The sequence below is a fragment of the Bos javanicus genome, chromosome 4, assembly GCF_032452875.1.
Source record: "Bos javanicus breed banteng chromosome 4, ARS-OSU_banteng_1.0, whole genome shotgun sequence".
Taxonomy (NCBI): Eukaryota; Metazoa; Chordata; class Mammalia; order Artiodactyla; family Bovidae; genus Bos; species Bos javanicus.
Window position 1 is genome coordinate 62,554,713 of NC_083871.1, and position 27,031 is coordinate 62,581,743.

General features: G+C 35.6%; 1 protein-coding gene across 2 annotated transcripts in view; it reads left to right on the forward strand.

The window, feature by feature from the left end:
* The window catches only part of DPY19L2 (dpy-19 like 2), a 92,569-nt gene that overhangs the window by 21,848 nt on the left and 43,690 nt on the right, over positions 1-27,031 (forward strand). For both annotated transcript variants that reach the window (XM_061414158.1, XM_061414157.1), the window contains exons 5-11: positions 1,380-1,500; positions 4,124-4,217; positions 7,204-7,261; positions 9,376-9,467; positions 14,645-14,744; positions 23,831-23,908; positions 24,932-25,018. In XM_061414158.1, coding sequence (XP_061270142.1) covers positions 1,380-1,500; positions 4,124-4,217; positions 7,204-7,261; positions 9,376-9,467; positions 14,645-14,744; positions 23,831-23,908; positions 24,932-25,018 — 630 coding nt within the window. The remainder of the gene's footprint in view (positions 1-1,379; positions 1,501-4,123; positions 4,218-7,203; positions 7,262-9,375; positions 9,468-14,644; positions 14,745-23,830; positions 23,909-24,931; positions 25,019-27,031) is intronic.

The window sequence follows — 27,031 nt, forward strand, 5'->3', positions numbered from 1 at the left end:
TAAGATGGTCATTAATGTCATTTTAGAGATGAGGTGGCTGAGGTTCAGAGGCTGAAGGATTATTTCACACCATAGAAACTGTAACTTTCAGAATCAGAATTTTTTGTTTATTTTGACTTCAAAGTCATGCTTTCTTCCTATATTGAATGACATCTCATAAAGGAGTATAATTCTAGATTTTTCACAAACATTTAATGTGGCAAATTTTTGTACATTTGTGAAAAATACACAAGAAGTTATAAATTTTAGCAGAATGTCAGTTTTACAAAATTAAGTGATATAGTAAATCTATATTATACATGAAAAGTTGTTTATGATATTTACTGATGTGTATTACATTAACTACTTGTATAATATTTATTGTACAGTGAATAACTCTGCATGTGTGCGTGCTAAGTCGCTTCAGTCATGTCCGACCCTGTGTGACACTATGGACTGCAGCCTGTCAGGCTTCTCTGTCCATGGGATTCTCTCGGCAAGAATATTGGAGTGGGTTGCTGTGCCCTCTTCCAGGGGATCTTCCCAACCCAGGGATCGAACCTACATCTCTTACGTCTAACCTTCATGGGCAGGCAGGTTCTTTGTCACTGGTGCCACAAGGAAGCCCCAGTGACACTAGCTAATTGTCTTGTGCCTAGGGAGAAACTGGAAGGATGGTCACCAAAATAGTAAAAGTAGTCAGTTCTAGGTTATTTTTACTTTCCCTTTGAAGTCTTTATTTTTTAACTCGCCCCCACCCCCCCACACAGTGATCTGCATTATTTTTCTCAAATCTATAAAATTATTTTTTTAAAACAATCTCCCAGGAATCAGCACTTTTTTGTAATTTTTTGTTGCTAATTTCCTTTGTCTTTAAAAATTTTAAGGCAGATTTCAGATTGGGAAGGATTGGTTAATTAAATCTGCTTAATCAAATGTTAATGCTTAATGGGCATAGGAGCTATTAGTCCACATGCAGTTGTTTTATAGACTATGAGTTGGTTTTTAGACTATGAAGAGAATAAGTTCAAGGGCCTAAGAGAAATGTTATAAAATACTCCTGTAAAGCTTTGTATGTTTGCTATTAATTATCTTCATATTTTAATTATATACTTAATGCTTGATTTTACAGCTACTATTCTGTTTCAGTTGTTTAAAGGACTATATTACAGAGATGTCAGTCACAACATAAATTGTGTAGCTGTGCATTACTCAGTAATACACAACTTTATAGTGTGTGTGTATATATAAAATTTTTTAAATGACTGTTTCCCACATGAAATGATTTAAATAAATTCATCAAAGTTTATAATGTTAAAGGCAGCCATCATAAAATGATATTTTGGAATAATTATAAAGATAATGTATATCTATTATCTTTTTTATTTTATCTTTTTTAGGTGATTATAGCCTTCTGCTATCGCACATTTGTGGGAATAATGAATTTATTTGGGTTAGAAACTAAGACCTGCTGGAACGTGACCAGAATAGAACCTCTAAATGAAGTTCAAAGCTGTGAAGGCATGTTTCTTCCTAAAATGCTGCTGTATATTGTCACTAATGTTTATGTAAACATTTTATAATATTATGACTCTCTAAGAATTATTATAAATTACTATGATTGATTTTTTTCTTTAAAAACATTATAGAACTGATTCACCTAAATATTTACCTTTACCCTTTAAAATAATTTTTTGAGAAGGCAGTGTACTTACTAACATGGGTATTAATTTGGAATTTAATTTGAATATTAATATATTTCTATGTAAGGTCATACTGATTATAAGACATTCCTTCATTTTAGAAGGTACAGAAAAGTTTCTGAGGTGGCTTGAATATGTAAATTTGGGGGATGTAGATCAAATAGTCACAGTTCTATCTGTAATAGTTAATAAAGTTAATGTAAAAATTTAGTCATGCATAAATATTTAAAAATAAGACATATATAATAATAGGTTACTTTAGAAGTTCTACTTTTTTGTGCTCTCACAGTCCACGAATAGTTCTTCATATACATCTTCTACGTTAGTATTTCTGTCAGAGAACCACTTTTAGAATCATTTAACAGTTTTACAGAATCTGTAATTGTCATTGCTATTCAAGATATTTGTGATTTAGCACTGTTACTATCTATATGTATGATGTTGTATGAAGTATGATGCTGTACCTTGAAACTTTTATTTGCAATCACATGTATCTACTTGCAGAACACTTACATAGTTGTTTTTTTTTTTCATATTCCCTACAACATTGTTTTATATATATATATTTTTCTATTAACTTGTGTGCAATCACATTCTGTTCTCAGAATATATCGTAAATCTGTATTTTCATGTTTCCCTTACATTTTTACTGATTCCCTCAGATGGTCTTTATAATATCTAAAACAGTGGTGGTAGAGGATATTTGAGGACATTTAAACTTTTTTGTTCAAAGGAATTGAGAGAATGTCTCATAAAATGAGAGATTCGGCCAGCATGGAAGGTAGAACCTTTTCGAGGGATGGGAAAAAATCACCTTATATATGTTATTATGGTATTTATTAAGTTGCCACCAAGTGATAGGTTAGTATTGGCACTTGGGACCCTAAGATAAACCTGGTAAACATGGGGCCTTACCAGCATAGATTTTACAGCTTAAGAGGGATGTTAGCAGGTACAACTGTGGTGGATATTACAAACAAGGAAATAAAATTGCTGAGGATAAGAGAAGTGTTTCGAGAATAGGGACCAGCATATTCTGAAGTTCTGAAGCAAGAGAGAATTGAAAGAAAGCTAGACTTTCTTGAGCAGTTAGAGAAGAAAACATGGTGTGAAATGATGTTTGGAATGTAAACAAGAGTCAGATAATGAAGAACCATTTACTGGCTAAGGATATTATAAGAATTTTGACAGATTTTTACTTTTAAAACATGATTTTGGCAATTACATGGAAAAGATAATTAGTAAAGGACAAAAGTGAATTCAGTGAGTCCAGGTAGGAAACTACTTTGCTCTCAGCAAGTGATTTACTGGAAAATGAATGGATTTTAGAGAGAGGAGAAAGCAGAAATGAAAGGATTTGATGATTGATGGGAAAGAGGAAAGAGGCTGATTTATGTAATACTGTTGGGTTTCTGGCTTAAGTAATTGAATCCTTCCATTCAAATTGGTAAGAAACATTATAAAAATAGCAGGTTTGAATTAGTTCATTAATTTGAAGTATCTGAGAGATTCCAAAGTAGAGATGTCAAGTGGCTACCTATGTACATACATACAGGAAAAAGACAGTTCTCATTTGAATGTAGGCTTGGCATCTTCTGTATGTAGATGGTAATTGGAACCACAGAAGTGAAAGAATTTCCTTAAGGAGAACATGCAGACTTAGAAAAGAAGAGGGCATATGACAGATCCTAAAGTAGTCCAACGTTGAAGGAGAGTGTGTATAGGAAGAGGAATTATTAGGACAGACTAAAAAGGAATGATCAGAGAAGTAGAAGAAATCAGAAAGGCTAGCCCTCAAATCCTGGCTCCACCAGTTACCTAAATAACTTTTGGCAGGTTAAGTTTTCTGTGTTGTTTTCTCAGCCACTGAAAAATGTTATTTTCACACCAGGTAATTTCAAAGATTTGTTCTGAGTATTATGTGAGATGATAGTGGAAAAGCACCTAGTGGATTATGTCTGTGTCAGTATATCCCATGTACATGGTGTTTATACATGGAATGTATTAAGTATTATGGTCCTGGCTATACATAGTAATGGATCAGTTTATCTCCCATAGACTAAAGCTGCGCCTTAAGGTCAGGGGCCGTATCTTAGTCATCCAGGATAAAATTAATGTAGTGGATTTTCTCTTGTGATTTATCAAGTAACTCTACAGACAGTTCTAGACACTGAACAATAGGAGCATCACCTAAATAAAATGCAGCACCAACTAATCATTACAGTATGAGAATACTTCGGTGGAGAAAAATACGAATGTAACCAATAATACCTCATGTATGGGGAAAGTACTAATGTAACTATTAAATAGAGCAGCAGTCTGAGCCACAGAGCTTTCAGCTAATTCATGAGCTCTTGATTACAAAACACTGAGATAATTATGCTCAATTGCTATATAGTCATTTACTCATTAAATACTTAATAATCTGTGTCTTTTCAAAGGATTGGGAGACCCTGCTTGCTTTTATGTTGGTGTGATTTTTATTTTAAATGGAATAATGATGGGATTGTTCTTCATGTATGGTGCTTACCTGAGGTAAGATTACTGTATTAAAAGATATTTCTGTGGACTTTCTGACATTTGTTGATTAAATTAAAAGGATAATTAACAAGATTAATTGACTAACAGATGGAAACTTTCAGATTTTATTTTTTTCAAAAGTTTAGCCAAATACGCAGCCTCAAACTAGAGCTAGTCACTAAAATAAAGTCTTTAAGATATTAAAAGGCCTCCTTTTTATCCTTGTAGGGTAATCCAGACTTATGGATGTGGTATCCAAACTTACGCTCATTAATTTGACAATTATTATTAGATGCCTGCTGTGACTGAGAGCACTATTCTATAGGAGCTAGGAATACAAAAACAAATAATCCCTGTCCTTATGGAATTTATAGTCTAGGAGGTAGACAAAATAAGACCACCCAATTGAAAACTGGAAAAAATATGGAAAGACATCTTCCAGAAGAGTTCCAGATTGCCAACAAATGTATATAAAGTTGATCACCATATTAATTATCAGGAAAATACTCATTTTAACCACAGTGAGATACTATCTCACATCTACTAGATTGACAAAGGGCTTCTCTGCTGGCTCAGATGGTAAAGAATCTGCCTGCAAAGGAGGAGACCTGGGTTCAATCCCTGGGTTGGGAAAATTGACAACAGGAACTTTTATCCCCGGTTGGTGGACATATCAATTAGTACAACTATTTTGGAAAAACATAGTGCATTATCTAATCATTTGAAGATGTATATACCTTATAATTCAGCAATTCCAGTTTGAAGTAAATATGCCTAAGAAACTCTTCTACATGTACACCAGAAAGTATGTACAATAACATAACATCATTGTAGTAACTCCAAACTAAAAACAACTTAAACATCCCTCCACAGAGAAATGTACACATTGTAAGTTTATTAGTATAGGGAAATATTATACAACAGTGAGAATGAATGAGCTATAGGTACAAACATCAACGTGGAAAAAAATCTTACAAATATAATGTTGAATGAATCAAAGCAGGTACAAGATTTGAAAATACTGCAAAATTATATTTGTATAAAGTTTGAATACAGCTAAAAGTAAGTGATAGTATGATGCATATAGAAGCAGTTATGTTGATAATTACAAAACTCAGGATAGTGCCTGTCTCAAGGGATGGCATGTGAGGTGTCAGAATGTGATCTGTTTCCTATTTCAGCGACATATGGTGGTTAAAAGAATATTCACTTTATAAGTGTTCTGTAAACTATCTGAAAACCTTAATGCACTTTTCCATATATATGCTATATAGAAAAATATATAAACTCATCAGTATTTTGAGGGAAAAGAATTGCTTTTAGATTATGCTCACAGGCTTTAAGATGTTCTATTTTAAACAATAGTTTGTATTTATTATACTTTTTTCAAATTTGGAAAATTTTACACTAGACCAAGACATTTTAAAACTTAGTATTTTTCATTAGGAAAGCTACCCATGAGGTGACAGTCTTCTGTAAATTAGTTACACAGTTCCAGGATATCAATACTTTATTAAGCTCCAGTCTTTAAGAAGGATATGTCGATATAACATTTGCTGACTATAAAAGTGTCACCAAAATTGTGAGGAGACTAGAAACTATGGCATATGAGGAACAAAAGAAATAGGGGTTTGGGGAGAAATTTTCTGTTTCTTAACCATGGCTACTCTCCCCCTGTGGGCACTAACTTGGGACACAGGTATTCTGTTTCTATTCTTTTGGTGGTTAAAGATAAAACTTAAACATGCATATTTAACTTGACCAAGTCTAAAATTGATTGATATCTTTCCTCTGCTTTTTGATCAATACAAGGAATTTAGAACATTGTACTTGAAAACAGTTCCTAGCATCTTATAATTATTCTAACTATAATAATTAGAAGTTTAGTACTTATAGTACCCCTCCACAGTAGTCACCACTGTTTCTTTTATGTTGTCGAGTCTTCTTTAGATTTATCTACATGTTCCTAGTTTCTATATGCAGCATTTATTCTTGCTTCTCATACCTTCTTCCTCTCAATTCCTTCTCCAAAGTGTGCCCTTTGAATTTCCCTTAGTGAAAATCTCTTCAAGGTAAATTACTTCCAACTGGCTTTCCTCTGCTTGTTTTGTTGAACTCATTCTTCTCCTTTTTTCAGTCATTAAACCAGTATTTGTCTTGAGAGTGTGAAGTTGTGTGTATAATGATGAACAATACTTTAAAGAAAGGCAACCTTAAGAAATGGTTCTTCATCTTTGATAATTATCAGGCATCCTTGATCTGAGTTTTATATTCTACAATGTTGTTTGTTGGGACTCAGCAAAGAATATTTGCAGTAGTTTAGATGGTTCGGTTCGGAGAAGGCAATGGCACCCCACTCCAATACTCCTGCCTGGAAAATCCCATGGACGGAGGAGCCTGCTAAGCTGCAGTCCATGGGGTCGCTGAGGGTTGGACACGACTGAGCGACTTTACTTTCACTTTTCACTTTCATGCATTGGAGAAGGAAATAGCAACCCATTCCAGTGTTCTTGCCTGGAGAATCCCAGGGACGGGGGAGCCTGGTGGGCTGCCGTCTATGGGGTCGCAGAGAGTCGGACACGGCTGAAGTGACTTAGAAGATGGTTCAGTTACTGCTAAATGAAACTGTTAGACTCTTCATCTTCAAGTCACTGATATCCAATTTGATGACAAAAATTTTCCTCCACTCAGAATATTCAAAGAACGGAGTATATACACTTTAAAATGCTGTCCTGTGTTAAAAAATATTTTATGTTCACATCTAAGATTATACTTAGAAAATATTTTAAATACAATAAATTGTAAGATTCAGACTACTTTATATCTATACTTTGGATCCTTATACATTCAAGAGTAAAATATCAACTACATGAGTACTTTTGCAATTTTTATTGTTATTTTATATGGTTTAGTATTGTGCCATTTTAAAATCTAAAATAATTTTGTGAAAAAGTCACTATATTTTACATGAATTTTGATTGTATATATATTTTTTTTACAGTGGGACTCAACTTGGAGGTATAATTACAGTTTTATGCTACTTTTTCAACCATGGAGAGGTTTGTTTTCTAGAAAATAATTTTTAGAAATAGAAGGGGCAGTATATTAAAGTAGTATTTAATTGTATCTTACTTAGGACTTTGCAATATTTTGAAGAACGTTGTGTTGTAAGTTGTTATTTTGATCATGTTGATCCACATTTTTACATAGTAATTAGAATTTATGATGTAAAATATCTTGCCTGGTTTTTAGCATGTATATGTGTTACATATATTTTGTAGAAAAAGGAAATATTATACTTGTTGAGTTCAGGCACCTTATATACATTATCTCATATACTTCCATCAGACTTTTTAGAGAGGTGGTTGATATCTTCATAGTAGAAGATATGAAATTGAAATTTGGAGTGGTTAAATTACAAAGTCAAGATTCCACGTTGACTCCATGATGAAGCTGGGTTTCCTCTTATCCTTCTCTCTGGCTCTAAAACCTCACTTCTATTATTTCATGATCCTTTTAATAACACAAGATGAATTCAAAACAGAAATTAACTTAGTAACTCAGTCCACCAAAACAGGATTCACCTAAAAAGAACTCATGAAAACTTATTTAGAATATGATAGATTTATTCAACAAAACAAGTATAAAATGTGTGCCAGGTTCTGTGTTAGATGCTGAGGTTTTGGCAGTGAAAAGTGGAAGAATCTTGACTGCTAGTTTTTGGAATCAAAATATGTAATATCTTATGGCAGAGATTGTATAGGATAGAAGTCTGTATCCATTACGTTGGGAAAAGTAGATACGCAGTTATTTTTAAAAAATCAGTTAGACCAATGTGTGCTAAGTTGCTTCAGTCATGTCCGATTGTGTGTGACCCTGTGGACTGTAGTCTGCCAGGCTCCTCTGTCCATGGGATTCTCCAGGCAAGAATACTAGAGTAGGTTGCCGTGCCTTCCTCCAGGGGATCTTTCCGACTCAAGGATCGAGCCTGTATCTCACATCTCCTGCATTGACAGGCAGGTTGTTTCCCACTAGCACCACCTGGGAAGGGAATCATAAAATTATACATAAATATCTTAAATGTATTAACTTAAATATATTGTCAGTCAACAATGTGTTATACAAAAAAAATGTGTCTTGTCTTTATGCAAAGACAAGGCTTTTCTTTTGAGTATGCATTATGTTTTAATCTTCTTATACATATTGTGTGTAATTCATCTTCCAAGGTTTACAATTTGGTTTCCTGTAGGAAGAGCAATGAATTTTAAGACTCTTGCAAGGTTATAAGAGTTTAGATTTAGATTCTTTTCTAGAATTTCAGAATTCTTTATATAAAATTTTGTACTATTCCCATCCATTTATCTGGGTTTACCTGGTGGCTCAGATGGTAATGAATCTGCCTGCTGCGCTGGAGACCCCAGTTCAACCCCTGGGTTGGGAAGATTTTCTGGAGAAGAGAATGGCTACCCACTCCAGTATTCTTGTCTGCAGAGTTCCATGGACAGAGGAGCCTGACTGGCTACAGTCCATGAGATCACAGTCCCATTTGTCTTGAAAATAGTTTTAAAGACTGTATGAAATTTATTGATAATTAACACTTAGGTTATAAACATCATATCAGTGATTCCCAAATACTCCTTGTTGTTTTTAGAAGTTTGCAGTTAACTCTTCCAAAGGTATATTTCACAAATTCAAAGACAATCTTAATTATTTATAGAGTATGTCTGTACTCATTATACTTGTCATGTACAAACTCTTGGTGTTTGTGAATGCCCTAGGTGACATTTGTTAATTTTTTTCTGAGCGTGCATAAATCCCAAAGCCCTGGGGTGCCACAGTTATCACTGCAGAGCTGGAATGTGGATCTGGCTTGTTGTTCGCAGAATCCTCACTGCTCCTAACCCTATCATCTTCTTTGTCCTTTGGGTGTCCTTACATTTGACCTGATCTATCTTTCACTTGTTTCTGGACTTGGTAATTAATGGCTCTCTACCTAGTGACTATGTCCTATAAGAGTACTTCAAAAACTGAGAAGCTATACAGGTATTCAGAAATAAATAAGCCTAATACGAAAATTACTAAGACCAGCCAAGGCCAACCTACCCATGATTATTAATTAATGATGTTTATTGCAATGGAACATAGAGTAAAGTAAGCATTTTATTGATTTCAGGCCACTCGGGTGATGTGGACACCACCTCTCCGGGAAAGTTTTTCATATCCGTTTCTTGTACTTCAGATGTACATCTTAACTGTGATTCTCAGGTAATTTTAATTTGTAAAACAAATCTAGACACATTATGAGTTTCTCAAAATTACTTCAACCTATTGTTATAGTTACTAAATTTAGGTTCAGTTTTTAAATATTATTCAAAATTAAATTGTGTCCAGTTTTAAAAAAATCTAAAATCACTATGTAAAAAAATTGCTTTCCACTTAAAATAGTTTAGGCTACAGATTTTAGATAATTACATTATGTTTTAATAAACCAATATGTATGTGATCATATATATATTTGGTAAAGTTTCAAGTATCACAGTAATCCATTCAGCATCACAGTAATCCGAGTCCATGTCACAACCACTGATGCTGAAGAAGCTGAAGTTGACCAGTTCTATGAAGACCTACAAGGCCTTCTGGAACTAACAACATAAAAGATGTCCTTTTCATCATAGGGGATTGGGATGCAAAAGTAAGAAGTCAAGAGATACCTAGGATAACAGGCAAGTTTGGCCTTGCAGCACAAAATGAAGAAGCGGGGCAAAGCCTAACTGAATTCTGCCAAGAGAATGTACTGGTGATAGCAAACACCCTTTTCCAACAACACAAGAGATGACTCTATACATGGACATCACTAAATGGTCAATACCAAAATCAGATTGATTGTATTCTTTGCAGCTGAAGATCGAGAAGTTCTATACAGTCGGCAAAAACAAGACCTGGAGCTGACTGTGGCTGAGATCATCAGCTGTTTATAGGAAAATTCAGGCTTTAGCTAAAGAAAGGTGGCAAAACTACTAGGCTATTCAGGTATGACCTAAATCCAATCCCTTATGATTATACAGTGGAGATGACAACAGATTCAAGGGATTAGATCTACTGAACAGAGTGCCTGAAGGACTATGGACGGAGGTTCATACAGGAGACAGTGACCAAAACCATCCCAAAGAAAAAGAAATCAAGAAGGCAAAGTGGCAGTCTGAGGAGGCTTTACAAATAGCTGAAGGAAGAAGAGAAGCAGAAAGCAAGGGAGATAGGGAAAGATATACCCAACTGAATGCAGAGTTCCAGAGAATAGCAGGGAGAGACAAGAAGGCTTCTTCATTGAACAATGCAAAGAAATAGAAGAAAACAATAGAATGGGAAAGACTGGAGATCTTGTCAAAACAATTGAAGATATCAAAGGAACATTTCATCCAAGGATGGGCACGATAAAGGACAGAAATGGTAAAGACCTAACAGAGTCAGAAGAGATTAAAAAGAGGTGGTGGCAAGAATACACAAAAGAACTGTACAAAAAAGGTCTTAATGACCCAGATGCCCATAAAGCTGTGGTCATTCACCTAGAGCCAGACACCCTGGAGTGTGAAGTCAAGTGGGCTTGAGGAAGCATTGCTACCAATAAGGGGCTTCCCTGATAGCTCAATTGGTAAAGAATCCACCTGCAATGCAGGAGACCCCAGTTCTATTCCTGGGTCAGGAAGATCCCCTGGAGAAGGGAAAGGCTACCCACTCTAGTATTCTGGCCTAGAGAATTCCATGGGGTCGCAAAGAGTTGGACATGACTGAGTAGTTGGACACTACCAATAAAGCAGTGGAGGTGATGGAATTCCTGAACTATTTCAAATCCTAAAAGATAAGGCTGTTGAACTACTGCACTCAATATGTCAGCAAATTTGGAAAACCCAGTAGTGGCCACCAGACTGGAAAAGGTAAGTCTTCATCCCAATTCCAAAGAAGGTCTGTGTTGAAAAATGTTCGAACTACTGGACAACTGTGCTCACTTTCCCTGCTAGTAAGCTTATGCTCAAAATCCTTTAAGGTAGGCTTCAGCAGTACATGAATTGAGAACTTCCAGATGTACAAGCTAGGTTTAGAAAAGGCAAAGGAACCAGAGATCAAATTGCCAACATTCATTGGATCATGGAGAAAGCAAGGGAATTCCAGAAAAACATGTATTTCTGTTTCACTGACTACACTAAAACTTTTTATTATGTGGGTCTAAACAAACTGTGGAAAATTCTTAAACATATGGGAATACCAGACCATCTTACTTGTCTCTTGAGAAACCTACAACAGTTAGAACCTTACATGGAAAAACTGACTGGTTCAAAATTAGTAAAGGAGTATGACAAGCCTGCATATTGTTACCCTGCTTATTTAACTTATGTGCAGAGTACATAATGCAAAATGCTGGGCTGGATGAGTTACAAGCTGGAATCAAGATTGCCAGGAGAAATACTCACAGCCTCATATAAGCTGTGATACCACTCCAATGGCAGAAAGTGAAGAGGAACTAAAGAGCCTCTTGATGAGGGTGAAAGGAGAGTGAAAAAACTGGCTTAACACTCAGCATTTAAAAAAAAAAAACAACCCAAGGTCATGGCATCTGGTCCCATCACTTTATGACAAATAGAAGGGGGAAAAGTGGAAGCAGTGGCAAATTTTCCTCTTCTTGGGCTCTAAAAATCACTGCAGATGATGACTGCAGCCTTGAAATTAGAAGAAGCTTGCTTCTTGGAAGGAAAGTTATGACAAATCTAGGCAGTGTATTAAAAAGCAAAGACATCACTTTGCTGACAAAGGTCCATATAGTCAAAGCCATGTTCTTTCCAATAGTCATGTACAGATATGAGAGGTGGACCATAAGGAAGGCAGAGCACCAAAGATATGATGCTTTTGAACTGTGGTATTGGAGAAGACTCCCAAGAGTCCCTTGGATAGTAAGGAGATCAAACCAGTCAGTCCTAAAGGAAATCAATCCTGAATACTCATTGGAGGGACTGATGCTGAAGTTGAAGCTCCAGTACTTTGGCCACCTGGTGAAAAGAGCAGACTCATTGGAAAAGACCCTGGTGCTGGGAAAGATTGAAGGCAAAAGGAGAAGAGGGCGACAGAGGATGAAATGGGTGCCAGCACCAATTCATTCAGTGGACGTGAACTTGGGCAAACTCCAGGAGATAGTGAGGGTCAGGGAGGCCTGGAGTGCTGCAATCCATGGGGTCAGAGTCGAACATGACATAGCCGCTGAACAACAAGAAAGATTCAAAGGGTTTTGAGAAGCTAATACTTTTTCCCCTCAATCCTCTTGTACTCTGACTCATTGTTCTCCAATCTGTGGTTTTGATGAAGCATGAAATAAGTGTTTGATGCACAAATGAATTTGAGAAATTCTGAGTTAGATAAGGAGTATCTATGTTCATATGTTTATTAATATTTCTGAACTACAGATATTTCTATAGGTTTAACCGAGGTTTCATCTCATCTTATTTTCCTGGACATATATTTTGGTTGGGATTAACGTTATAAGCATGTCAGAAAATTTGAAAGTCTGAGCAACAACATCAGAAGCATAAATAGTAGAATGCTATAAATAACTTTATCACATAGATAGGTTTCATAGAATGTTATTGAGATCTATCACTGAATGAAATAGTGATCACTGTCCCCTCCAAACTCCCAGAGAAATAGGATAGTGATCATTATTAATGATCACTTATTAGTACCCTTCAGATTTTGCCCATATTAAGATCATGTGTGTGCATCTGCTTTATTTCTGAAAACCATAAATTTGTTAATACAGCACACATACACAAATGTCTGAATATACACTTAATATAGTAAAATGCCACTGAAAAACAGAGACCATGCTACATTTATCTCTTTAACCATGGAGCACTTAGCACACTGTCTTGTAGCCATTTAAAGCCCCTTATATGTTCACTTAAAGAAGATATATAAAGGGAAACTGGGGTAGTAACAACCTTTAAAAAGGTGCAGACTACTTTACGTACATGGAAGGTTTTTTTTGGATTGAATTTGGATTTGGGAATCTAATTTTTATCCATTTATTTTCCATTTGTTTAAATTTTTTGAAGAGATATTAGTCTGGCCAGGCAGATATTTCATGGAAGGAAATACGTGAATTAGAACACTTAGAATTGTATGCTGGAATGCACGTGTTATACTCCATGCTTTCAGTTCAGTTCAGTTTAGTCACTGAGTTGTGTCCGACTCTTTGTGACCCCATGGACTACAGCTCGCCAAGCCTCCCTGTCCATCACCAGCTCCCAGAGCTTACTCAAATTCATGTCCATTGAGTCGGTGATGCCATCCAACCATCTCATCCTCTGTCATCCCCCATTCCTCCTGCCCTCAATCTTTCCCAGCATCAGGGTCTTTTCAAATGAGTGAGCTCTTTGCGTCAAGTGGTCAAAGTATTGGAGTTTCAGCTTCAGCGTCAGTCTTTCCAATGAATATTCAGGACTGATTTCCTTTAGGATGGACTTTAGTCAAAAGTAATTTTTATTTTATAACCATAACTGAGTACTTAATATATTTTGTGCTATATTACTAAAGTGTGATCATTAAAATTTTTACTTTTAAAAATTTATGTACCATATTATAACAGTGTATCACCTTTAGAAAAATAACAGAATTTTATAATGTACACAAAATGTTTGCATTTCTTTTTTTCATATTCTAAAAGATATTAAAGTCTTATATGGCAAAAGGTATTGGTTACTGATACATGGCATAATTGAAAAATGGACAGTTTAAATTTCAATATGCATTAATTTAACTGTATTCCAGAATCATTCCTTTGAAGTCATTGTTGAAAATGACCTTTAAATTTCTCCCTTAGTCATTAGCTTATAATTTCACCAGCACTTAACATTTTTCAAAACTTAAAAGTGGTGGTATATGAAAGCTACTGCTGCTCGTATAATATAAATATCTCGAGGTATGCAAAGTCAGTTCACATTCTATTTTCTGACCTTCTTGATGGAGTATTAAATGTCTAATGTCATGCATCGTTAAAGGAAAATAAATTTTAGTTGAATATAGTTGTTTTACAGTATTGTATTAGTTTTAGGTATATAGAAGTGTGATTCATTATTTTTATGGATTATACTCCATTAAAAATTAACTACAAAATAATGACTGTAATTATTGTGCTATATGTTTAAAATACTTAACTAATAAACTAGATACAATATCTTATTTAAAGCTCTAATTTTGATTGTTTTATTATAAGCATTTTTATAATTCAAATATTTTGTTCTTTTTAATGTGTTTTTAAAAGTTAACTGTATTTTGTTATCTTACATCAAAGGTAAGGGGATCATTAGATTTTAACATTTTGCAACCAGTCTTTCGGTTCAATGATAGGCTACTTTTATATATAGTAAAACTTATTGGTGTCAATTCTCTTCATTAAGGACCACGAACAATAGCAGAAGGCACTTTATTGCACTCTGCCTTTCCAATGTTGCTTTTATGCTTCCCTGGCAATTTGCTCAGTTTATACTTTTTACACAGGTAAGATGATTTTAAACTTATTTAAGTTGAATGCAAGATGTACTTGGTTGTTTCCATCAAAAAAATTTTTTTGTTGACGTATAGTTGATTTACAATGCTGTGCTAATTTCTGCTATACAGCAGAGTGACTCAGTTATACACATATATGCATTCTTTTATAAATGTTCTTTTTTATTTTGGAGAAATTTTAAATATGATTATATTTGTGTCCTAATAGATTTTCAAAATATTGGATGATTATAAAGTTGACATACATGTTTGATTTTTTAAAAATTACGTAATCCTACCTTCTGTTAATGTGTTGGTTAGGCCGATATTAAAGGTCAACCTGTAAAATGGGATTTTTGCTCTTATTTTAATTCATAATTTTTCCTATTGGTATTCGAAGTGATCTCTGTAATTCTACCTGTAGATTCTCCTTTTGCCTGAGTAATCATTTTAGGTGCCAAGCTGCGTAACGTGATAAGGGCCACTTAAACTATTCATGCTAGGGGATTTCTGCTTCTAATCCAGCTAAATGTTGGCTCTTTTGTCTGAAGAGCAGAATCTTACTGGACACCATTTCTCAGAGCTTTAATCTTGATATTATGGAGTAAACTGAGACCATATCCTGTTACCCCAAACAACTAAGTAATTAATGTCAAGAAACTGAGCTAGGGAAGCAGAAAGTGAAAGTGTTCATCACTCAGTTCAGTTCAGTCGCTCAGTCATGTCCAACTCTTAGGGACCCCATGGACCGCAGCACACCAGACCTCTCTGTCCATCACCAACTCCCGAAGTTCACCCAAACTCATGTCCATTGAGTCGGTGATGCCATCCAACCATCTTGTCCTCTGTGGTCCCCTTCTCCTCCTGCCCTCAATCTCATGCGTTAGGGTCTTTTCAAATGAGTCAGCTCTTCGCATCAGGTGGTCTCTTGCCAGCTATTTCTGGTCTCATGGACTATAGCCCACCAGGGTCCTCTGTCTATGGAATTCTCCAGCCAAGCATACTGGAGTGGGTTGCTATTTCCTACTCTGGGGTATCTTCGTGACCCAGGGATCAAACCTGGTTCTTCCACACTGCGGTCAGATTCTTTACCATCTGAGCCACCAGGGATGCAGAGTAAAAGATCAATTTTGATGAAATTTCCTACTATGAATTTTTGTTAGAACTCCTTTCCACTTAGCTAACAAACACTGATAATGTGTAAAGACATTCTTTATTGGCAGTGAGAAGTTCTGCCAAGAATCTTTTGTATGTGGAATTGTCTATAAAAAATGAAGTTATAATCTCAATTTAGTTTATGCCACATGTCTAAAGCATATTTAGAATCTTCACTCTGCCTTACTTCCTTATGTTTGATCTATAACTATTAATAACACGGAATTTCTATGGTTTTCATTATTTGCATATGCCAACATAGTAGAATAGATTTCCAATGTACATCATTTCCTTGCAAGCTAGTGTATTAATTTAGTGGTGCTGATGAAACTGTTTAGTTCTTTGGGTAATTTTGATATTGCCTTAATGGTTTTTTATCCATTCAAAAGATATACTAGACTTTTATTTTTTAAATTTTTTATTGAGCTATTATTAACATTTTGTAAAGTTAAAGTGTACAGTGTATTGATTTGATACATTATTATATTGTAATATGATTATCACCTGATTAGTATCATAGTGTTAGTTAACACCTCTATCAAGTCACAAAATTATTATTTCATTTTTGTGGTGAGAGCATTTAAGATCTAGTCTCTTAGCAACTGTGACTTATCTAGTATAGTATTGACTGTAATAACTCTGCAGTACATTAGATCTCCAGGACTTACTCATCTTCTCAGTTCAGTCTCGCTCAGTTGTGTCCGACTCTGCGATTCATCTTCTAGTTGCAAATTTATGCGCTTTGTCCAACATCTCTCTCATTCCCCTACCCCCAAGCCCCCAATCAACATTCTACTCTCTGTTTTGACAAGTTTGGCTTTTTTAGATTCCACATAAGGTGATATGAAGTGTTGAGTTGGCCAGAAAGTTCGTTTGGTTTTTTTCCTGTGAGAAGTTACCAGAAACCAAACAAACTTTTTGGCCAACCTAGTCTTTATCTGAATTCTCTCACATAGTATAATGCCCTCAAGGTCCATCTGTGTTGTCACAAATGGCAGGATTTCCTTCTTTCTCATGGTTGAGTATTATTCCATAGTGTGTGTGTGTATACACTTCTTTTGTATCCATTCATCTATTGATGGACACTTAGTTTGTTTTCATACCTTGGCTATTGTGAATATAGATGTGCAGGGATCTCTTCAATACTCTGTTTTCATTTCCTCTGGAATATGTACCCAGAAGTGGGATTGCTGGATCATATGGTAGTTGTATTTTAAATTTTTTGAGGAAACTCCATACTGTTTTCCATACTGGCTCCACCAGTTTACATTTCTACTAACAGCGCATGCAATACAACCAGTTAATCCTAAAGGAAATCAGTCCTGAATATTCAGTGGAAGGACTGATTCTGAAGCTGAAACTCCGATAGTTTGGCCACGTGATGTGAAGAACCGACTCATTGGAAAAGACTTTGATCCTGGGAAAGATTGAAGGCAGGAGGAGAAGGGGACAACAGAGGATGGGATGGTTGGATGGCATCACTTACGTGATGGACATGAGTTTGAGTAGGCTCTGGGACTTAGTAATGGACAGGGAATCCTGGCTTGCTGCAGTCCATGGGGCCACAAAGAGTCAGACACGACTGAGTGAGTGAACTGAACTCAACAGTGCATGCACAAGTGTTCCCTTTCTTCCACATCCTCACCAACATTTGTTTTCTTTTGTCTTCTTGATTATAGCCATTCTAATACATGTGAGCGGATATCTCATTGTGGATTTGATTTCATTTCCTGATAGTTAGTGATGTTGAGAGGAGAAGGCAATGGCACCCCACTCCAGTACTCTTGCCTGGAAAATCCCATGGGTGGAGGAGCTTGGTAGGCTGCAGTCCATGGGGTCGCTAAGAGTTGGAAAAAACTGAGCAACTTCACTTTCACTTTTCTCTTTCATGCATTGGAGAAGGAAATGGTGACCCACTCCAGTGTTCTTGCCTGGAGAATCCCAGGGACTGCGGAGCCTGGTGGGCTGCCGTCTATGGGGTCGCACAGAGTCGGACACGACTGAAGTGACTTAGCAGCAGCAGCAGCAGTGATGTTGAGTGTCTTTTCATGTATCTGTTGGCCAATTGGATGTCTTCTTTCAAAAAATATTCATTTTTCTTCTACCAATTTTTAATCATTTTTTGTTATTGAGTTGTGGAGTTCTTTATGCATTTGGGATATTAATCTTTCACCTAATATGTGCTCTGCAGATATTTTCTCCCATTGCATAGGTTGCCTTTTCTTTCTTTTTTTTTTTGGTGTGCATGAGGTTTTTTAGTTTGATGTAGTTTCACTTGTTGATTTTTGCTTTTGTTGCTTGTGTTTTTGGTGTTACAATCCAAAAGATCATTGAAAAGACCGAGGTCAGGGAGCTTATTCCCCAGGTTTTCTTCTAAAAGTTTTGTGGCATCTGGTTTTATATTTAAGTCTTTAAAATTCATTTTAATTATTTTTTGTGAATGATGTGGATAGAAGTCCAATTTTATGAGAATATCCAGTTTTCTTGCCACCATTTATTTAAGACATTATCTTTCCCCCTAAGTATTCTTGGTTTCTGTGTCAAATATTAGTTGACTGTATATGCATGGGTTTATTTCTGGCCACTCAGTCTGTTCCACTGGTATGTATATTATTTATTCCTGAACTGTACTGTTTTGATTTCTTTTGTTGATAGTGTAATGGCAACTTCTTTTTTTCTCTTTCTGCTTTTGGGGTTCTCTCTGTCTCTGATTTTTGACAGTTTCATCATGGTGTGCTTTAGGGAAGGTCTTTTTGAGTCATAGTGATCGGGTGATTTATTAGCTTTGTGAACTTGAATGTCCAGATTTCTTTGTAGGTTTGGAAGTTCTCAACTGTTATTTCTTTAAATAAACTTTCTACCTCTTCTCTTTCTCTTCTCATAAAACTCCAGTGATTCTGATGTTTGATCATTTGATGTTTTCATATAGATCAGGTAGGCTTTCTTCACTGTTTTTTCATTGTTTTTTTCTTTGTTCTCCTCTGATAGAGTATTTCAGGAGTTCCTATCTAACTCACTGTTTTGTCTGCTGTTTGGTCTCTTCTGATGTTGATACTCTGTTGCATGTTTCATTTCATTGATTGAATTCTTCAGTTCCAGAATTTATTTGGTTCTTTTTAAAATAATTTTTATCTCTTTGTTAATCTTCTCATGTTGTTCATATACTGTTTTCCTAATTTCATTGAATTGTGTTTCTGTGTTTTCTTGTAGCTCATTGAGTTTCCACAAAAATAATTTTGAATTCTTTATCAGGTAAATCATAGAGTTCTGGGTAGTTGATCAATAGAATAAACCTGTAACAATTTATGCATTCTGTGACTCTGAGGTTCTGTGGCCTTGCTTGAGCTTGCTCCATGAGGCACTTGATAATGTGTTGAAAAGAGGTTTGCTGAGACATTTGTGTCCTTGCCTTCTTCCCCACACCACCAGCAAGTAAGTTTCTTTAGGGTGAAGATAGCATTGGTCCTCTGGTATCCATTGGATAGATTTGAATTTATAGCCTCGTTTCCAGAAAACTGTACTTTAAGCTCCAAGCAATTAAGTTGTAAGCAAAATTCACGGAAACTATATTCAGGTAAATTGGTTGTTACTTGGAAGTTATCAAACATCTCCAAATGGTACTTCTTGAAATAAAAATTTCTTTGGAATTCTTTTTTTTTTTTTTAAACTTTACAATATTGTATTGGTTTTGCCAAATATCGAAATGAATCCGCCACAGGTATACATGTGTTCCCCATCCTGAACCCTCCTCTCTCCTCCCTCCTCATACCATCCCTCTGGGTCGTCCCAGTGCACCAGCCCCGAGCATCCAGTATCGTGCATCAAACCTGGACTGGCAACTCATTTCTTACATGATATTTTACATGTTTCAATGCCATTCTCCCAAATCTTCCCACCCTCTCCCTCTCCCACAGAGTCCATAAGACTGTTCTATACATCAGTGTCTATTTTGCTGTTTCATACACCGGGTTATTGTTACCATCTTTCTAAATTCCATATATATGCGTTAGTATACTGTATTGGTGTTTTTCCTTCTGGCTTACTTCACTTTCTAAATTCCATATATATGCGTTAGTATACTGTATTGGTGTTTTTCCTTCTGGCTTACTTCACTCTGTATAATAGGCTCCAGTTTCATCCACCTCTTTAGAACTGATTCAAATGTATTCTTTTTAATGGCTGAGTAATACTCCATTGTGTATATGTACCACAGCTTTCTTATCCATTCATCTGCTGATGGACATCTAGGTTGCTTCCATGTCCTGGCTATTATAAACAGTGCTGCGATGAACAGTGGGGTACACGTGTCTCTTTCCCTTCTGGTTTCCTCAGTGTGTATGCCCAGCAGTGGGCTTGCTGGGTCATAAGGCAGTTCTATTTCCAGTTTTTTAAGGAATCTCCACACTGTTCTCCATAGTGGCTGTACTAGTTTGCATTCCCACCAACAGTGTAAGAGGGTTTCCTTTTCTCCACACCCTCGCCAGCATTTATTGCTTGTAGACTTTTGGATCACAGCCATTCTGACTGGCGTGAAATGGTACCTCATGGTGGTTTTGATTTTCATTTCTCTGATAATGAGTGATGTTGAGCTTCTTTTCATGTGTTTGTTAGCCATCTGTATGTCTTCTTTGGAGAAATGTCTATTTAGTTCTTTGGCCCATTTTTTGATTGGGTCATTTATTTTTCTGGAATTGAGCCATAGGAGTTGCTTGTATATTTTTGAGATTAGTTGTTTGTCAGCTGCTTCATTTGCTATTATTTTCTCCCATTCTGAATTCTTAAATGAATTATCCGTCATTGTTTTACTTCTACAACAAATCCATAATCTGGTCACTGCTGAATGTTAAGTTGCATGGGACTTTTCAAAGGCTCAAACAAAAGAATTCCTGGGTCCAGTCATAATTGTGATTGTGAATGCAGTCATCTAAAATACAAGAAATGTTAATATTGTAATTCACAGGTGAGCTCTGCAATTTTTAATGAAATAAAATACAGCCAGAATAAAATGTCATACAGTTAGAATCACAGATCATGTCACTTTTTTAGACTGTCTTCTTTCACTTAGGCATATGTATTTTAGGTTCCTCCATGTCTTTTCATGAAATGATAGCTTGTTTCTTTTCACCGATGAATAGTATTCCATTGTCTGAATGTACCACAGTTTGTTTATCCATTCACCTCTTGAAACGATCGTGACTAGTCACCAAATAACATGATTTGGGATTCTGTAAAAATTCATGTGAAGGTTTTGAGTGGGCAAAAGATTTCAGCTCAGTTGGGTAAGTGCCCAGGATTGTGATTGATGGGCTGTATGGTAAGACTGATTTTGTAAGAAATTGCCAGTTGTGTCAAGGTTTTGAATTTTGGCCACTCTAATAGGTGTGTAGAAGTATCTTGTTTTTCTGATTTACAGTTCCCTAATGTAGTATTGTCTTTTGCATCCTTATATGTGCTTAGTTGCCCTCTGCGTATCTTCTTTGATTAGGTATTTGTTCTGATATTTTGCCCATTTTTGAATTGGGTTATTTGTTTTCTTATTTCTGAGTTTTGAGAGTTCTTAGTATTTACATGCTAGACCTTTATTAGATATGAGTTATGTAATGATTTTCTCACAATACCTGGCTTGTCTTTTAGTTTTTTTTATAGTGTCTTTTGTGGAGCTGGAATTTTTAATTTTAAGGAAGCTCAGTTTTATCAGTTTTTTCCCATGAATCATGCTTATGCTTGTCTATCTAAAAACTCATCCTTAAACAAGATCACCTTGATTTTCTCCTATATTATCTTTTAGAAGTTTTTTAGTCTGTGTTCTACATTTAAATCTAAGATAAATTTGAGTCAGTGTTTTGAAAGACGTAATATATAGATCTAGATTTTTTTTTTTAATACATGCATGTCCAAGTCTTCCAGCACATTTTACTGAAAAGACTGTCATTTCTCCACTGAATTACCTTTGCTCTGTTGTCAAAGCTCAGTTGCCTCTGATTGTGTGGATCTGTTTTGGGACCTTCTATTTTATTCCTTTGGTCAGTTTGTTTATTTTTTCTCCAGTACCATGATGTCTTGATTACAGAAACTTTATAGTAAGTCTTAAAGTCAGTCAGTTTCATACTCTATTTGAGTGTTTACTCTTTACCTTTGGTTATAAGCAGTTTTTACTACGACATGTCTAAGTGTGGTTAGGTTTTATTTGTTATAATTTAGCCTTTGCTGGGGGTTAGTAATACTTTATGAATCAGGGCTTGATTTTTTTTTTTTTTTCTGTAGATTTTGGGAACTTCTCAGGTACAATGTCTTTTAAGTATAAATCCCTCAACCCTTTCTGAGATATAAAGTATGATCTTTACACTGTATGTTTTACATGTCTTGTGTTCTTTCATATGTTGTTCATCCTTTTGCCACTTTATACTTTCTTCTGATCCTTCTTCCAGTTTATCACTTGTTTGCTTGCGTTTCACCTGCTTTTAAACCTATCTTTGACTTCTTACTATTGATTATTGTAATACTAGTTGTACATTTTTATTTTATTTTTTATGGCTTTCAGTACCCTCCTGGAATTTTCAATCTTCTGTATTATTTCTGTGCATATGTGAAACATAAAGTCTATGTCTGATGATACCACACATGTTTTTGAGTGATTTGTGAGCTAAGATATAGTTTTTACATTTTTATAATGTTGTTTAAAAAACATAGAAGAATATACAATTGAGTCTGTATGTGGCCTATAAATCATAATACATTTACTATCTGACTTTTTCCATAAAAAGTTTGCTGACCCCTGAACTAGATTTAGATTCTTCTTAGATCTGTTGATGTTGTCTTAGTGATAATGTCATATCTCCTCCTATATCTGATTAGTTTTGATATGGCATTGGACATTGTACATGAACAATTTGAGTTCAATAGAATTAATTTGAGACTATGATGATATTCACTTCTTTCAGAGAAAATTAAATTTTCTTCCAGCAGGCAAAAAATACAGGGACTAACAATCTTTAATCATACTCCTGCAATCAGAGAATGAGATAATTCAAAGATGGGATTCAGTATTTTGGAGGGATGCTTTGATTTCTGGTTGCTTCTCATCTAGGGGCTTCCCAGGTAGCTTAGCGGTAAGGAATCCACCTGCCAATGCAGAGACACAGGAGACATGGGTTCAATCCCTGTGTTGGGAAGATTCCCTGGAGGAGGAAATGGCAACCCACTCCAGTATCCTTGCCTGGAGAATATCTGGACAGAGGAACACTGGGGGCTGCAGGCCATGGGGTTGCAAAGAGTGAGACGTGACTGAGCGACTGAGCACTCACGCTTACAGTATAACTCTTCAAAGTCCCAACCAAATCTTGAGGACTTAGCAGGGATCTCACTCTTGGGATTACCTGACTGCTGAGTATGTAGAAACCTCTCAACTGCCTCTCAGCTGGCAGGCATCTGCTGCTGATGGAATTGGCAGATGCCTCTGGAAGAAACGTGATCCAAAATGTCATGCTCATCTGTGTAGATTTCTATCTTTTCTCTGCTCTTACCTTCCTAATTCTTTTATGCCTTATAGGTTGTTGTTGTGTAGTTGCTAAGTCGTGTCTGACTCTTTTGCAACCCAATAGGCTGTAGCCTGCCAGGCTCCTCTGTCCATGTGATTTCCCAGGCAAGAATACTGGAGTGGATTGCCATTTTCTTCTCCAGGGTATCTTCCCAAGCCAGGAATTGAACCCATGTCTCCTGCTTGGCAAGTGGATTCTTTATCACTGAGTCACTGGGAAGCCTTTCATACAGGTAGTTTTAGTATTTTTTCGAGCTGTTCTAGTCATTAGTGAGGAGGTTGGTTCACATTATTCTGACTCTAATTATTAGAAATATGACTGTCCTCTTACAATTACTTTGCTAATGAATAGGGAAATGCTTTTCTACATTTTTTTCACTTCTGCTTTTTTATGTTTTTATTTCAGATAGCCTCATTATTTCCTATGTATGTTGTGGGGTACATTGAGCCAAACAAGTTTCAAAAGATAATTCATGCAAACATGGTAATGTTTTAAATACTTATAAGTCATATATTAAAATAAGATTTCAGAGTTTATAAAATAGAACTGACTGTGTTATATATCTCCTCTCAGGTAGTGTTTAATACATATGATGTTGATAATATTAGAAGGATAACTGAATGACATATTAGAGCAACTATACTTTCAACTAGACTGCAGATGTTTTGTACTCAATGAAACTTTAAAATTTTTTGTTTTATTATTATTGTTGCTACTTTTGAAACTGCCTTTTCTCTCTGAGGCCAGAGATTTTTAATACTTTGCAGGACTGTAAATTTTTTCCATTATTGTTTTTATATTAGTTTCCAAACACATCTCCTTTAAGAAAATAAAAAATGAAAATCTTTAATAAGAATGTAAAATAAAACTTCCTTATTGAGAGAAGTCCTCAAGTAGTTTAACAAAACTCAGATTAGAAAACTAATACTTATAACTAAGTCTTTCTTTTTATATCACTCCATTATTAAATCAGTAGAAATAATAGTTTTTTCTTTATACTACTACTACTACTAAGTCGCTTCAGTCGTGTCCGACTCTGTGCGACCCCATAGACGGCAGCCCACCAGGCTCCCCCGTCCCTGGGACTCTCCAGGCAAGAACACTGGAGTGGGTTGCCGTTTCCTTCTCCAATGCATGAAAGTGGAAAGTGAAAGTGAAGTCGCTCAGTCGTGTCTGACTCTTAACGACCCCATGGACTGTAGCCTACCAGGCTCCTCTGTCCATGGGATTTTCCAGGCGAGAGTACTGGAGTGGGGTGCCATTGCTTTTTCTTTGTGCCATGTTGCAAATGAGAAAAAAATTAAATTCTGTTATATAGTATTTATGGTGTTGAAGATACTTACAGCCTGTCAGTGTGTTGAAATTCTGTTATCACTTGGTCAAGATCTATTTATTAATATTCTATGCAAATAAAGTTTATATTAGAAATGACTGTATCCTTGTAGACAAAGTATGAATTATGATATTTATTTAATAACTATAAAATGTATTTTTTTCAATTTTCAGATTTCAGTTTTGCTTTGTTTTGTATTCATGTTTGGAAATCCAATGTATTTATCTTCTTACTATTCTTCATCTCTGATAATAACATTGGTGAGTGTTTGTTAAGCTCATAAAGATTTTTTTTTTACCTTCAAATAGCAATTTTAACCATTTAATGTAGGTGAGAAAGAATAAATGGGTTTCTCAAGTGGCACTAGTGGTGAAGAATCTGCCTGCCGATGCAGGAGATGCAAAAGATGTGGGGTCAATCCCTGGGTCAGGAAGATCCCTGGAGTAGGAAATGGCAACCTGCTCCAGTATTCTTGCCTGAAAAATTCCATGGACAGAGGAGCCTAATGGGTTATAGTCCATGAAGTCACCAAGAGTCGGACAAGACTGAGCACAACAATAGTTAACAAGAACAAATAGGGCCCTTTCTGGATTATTACTCACATGAGAAGTTTTTCCAAGATAATGCTTTTCTCTATCTCATCCTTTAAAAATAATATAAGGAAGGTTTACCTTTTTAAGCCGATACCCCAGTAACTATTTTTTAAATAATAAAGTAATGACTTACTTTTTAAAATATGCCATAATTTATGATAAAAATTATTTATTTCCTTCTAAGTCACTTCAGTAGGCTAAATACTTATTGCAGTGACACTGCCATTGCCCAAAGCATTTTTGGAATTCCTCTGAATTGCCTTCACAGACTGTGGCACATTCTTTTGAATATCTTCAATGCTGGCAAATCTGCGTCTTTCAAGGGTGGATTTGATTTTTGAAAACGACCAAAGTCTTGTGACTAAGGTGGGTGATTGGACTGGGTAATACAGATCTTGATCAAAATATGGTGTGACAATAAAGTAATAAGACCGATTTTCTTGCACCCACAAGGAAATAAACTCTGAATTATAAAGTTTATAAAGAGGACTTCCAAACTGTTTTAAGCAATGGCAACCTAATTAGAATAAGTGTATAGTCTCCTCATGTAACTTACTTTCATGGAATAACTCTCATTTGAAGTTGTATTTGGAATGGTGGTTCAGTAAATCAGTTTTATTACCTTATAGTCACACTTTTGATGTTCATATGCCAGTACCTGGAATGTTCTCCTTCACTGGAATGTTCCTGGGATATTCCCTTTCCACAATGATCAGAAAATGATAATACAAAAATACAGCACTTTTCCACATATGGTGCATTGATTGAATCTTTCGAGATTTAAGGTTTTTTCCTTCACTTTTCAAAGTTGAAGTATAGTTGTTTTACAATGTTGTGCCAGTTTCTGCTGTAGAGCAAAGTGACTCAGTTACACACACACATACACACACACACACACACACACACATATATTCTTTTTTTTTTTTTAAACTTCACAATATTGTATTGGTTCTGCCATATTGTATTCTTGAAATTTAGGTTTTTAACATTTTTATCTCCCCATACTTTTTTTTTTTTTTTTGCCTCACAGTGAGTAAGCTCTCCTTTTTCTATCTCCAAAAAACACAGGCTCTTTTCAGCATTTTGTCAAACTTTTTCAGCATTACAGAGTAGAGAACTTGTTATATTCTGCTCATCCACCTCTTTTTATGAAAACCTTTTTTATTTTAAAATATAGCAGATATAGAAAGCTTTATAAAACCAATATTTCATATACTGACTAATACTGATAAGTATTAATAATACTGTTATTAAGGACTGTTATACATCCTTAAAATACCATCACCTCAAAGCCAGAACTTTTTTAACCATTCGAGAAGCCCTCCACGTGACGTAGAGGGTCTCTAAAACAGTAGCGTCTATCTTGGCTATGGTCAAGATCACTTGATCACTCCAAGCTTTTCCTTATAATTTTATCAAGTTTCTGTTTTTAATCTACAGGCTTCTAATATGTCTCCATGTATTCTTCCTGGAATATTTATTTGTTGGAAAACCTGGGTCAGTGAACATGTGAAGGGTTCTGTGATCTAGATTTAACTCTCTGAGTCCTTATGAGGCAGCTTTACATCTTCTTTTGTCTTCTGTATTAATACTTGAATCTAAAGTTTAGACATGTTCAAGTTTAATACCTTTGGTAAGTCGATAGTATTGTTCTTTATGCAGAAAGCACTTCTATCTGGT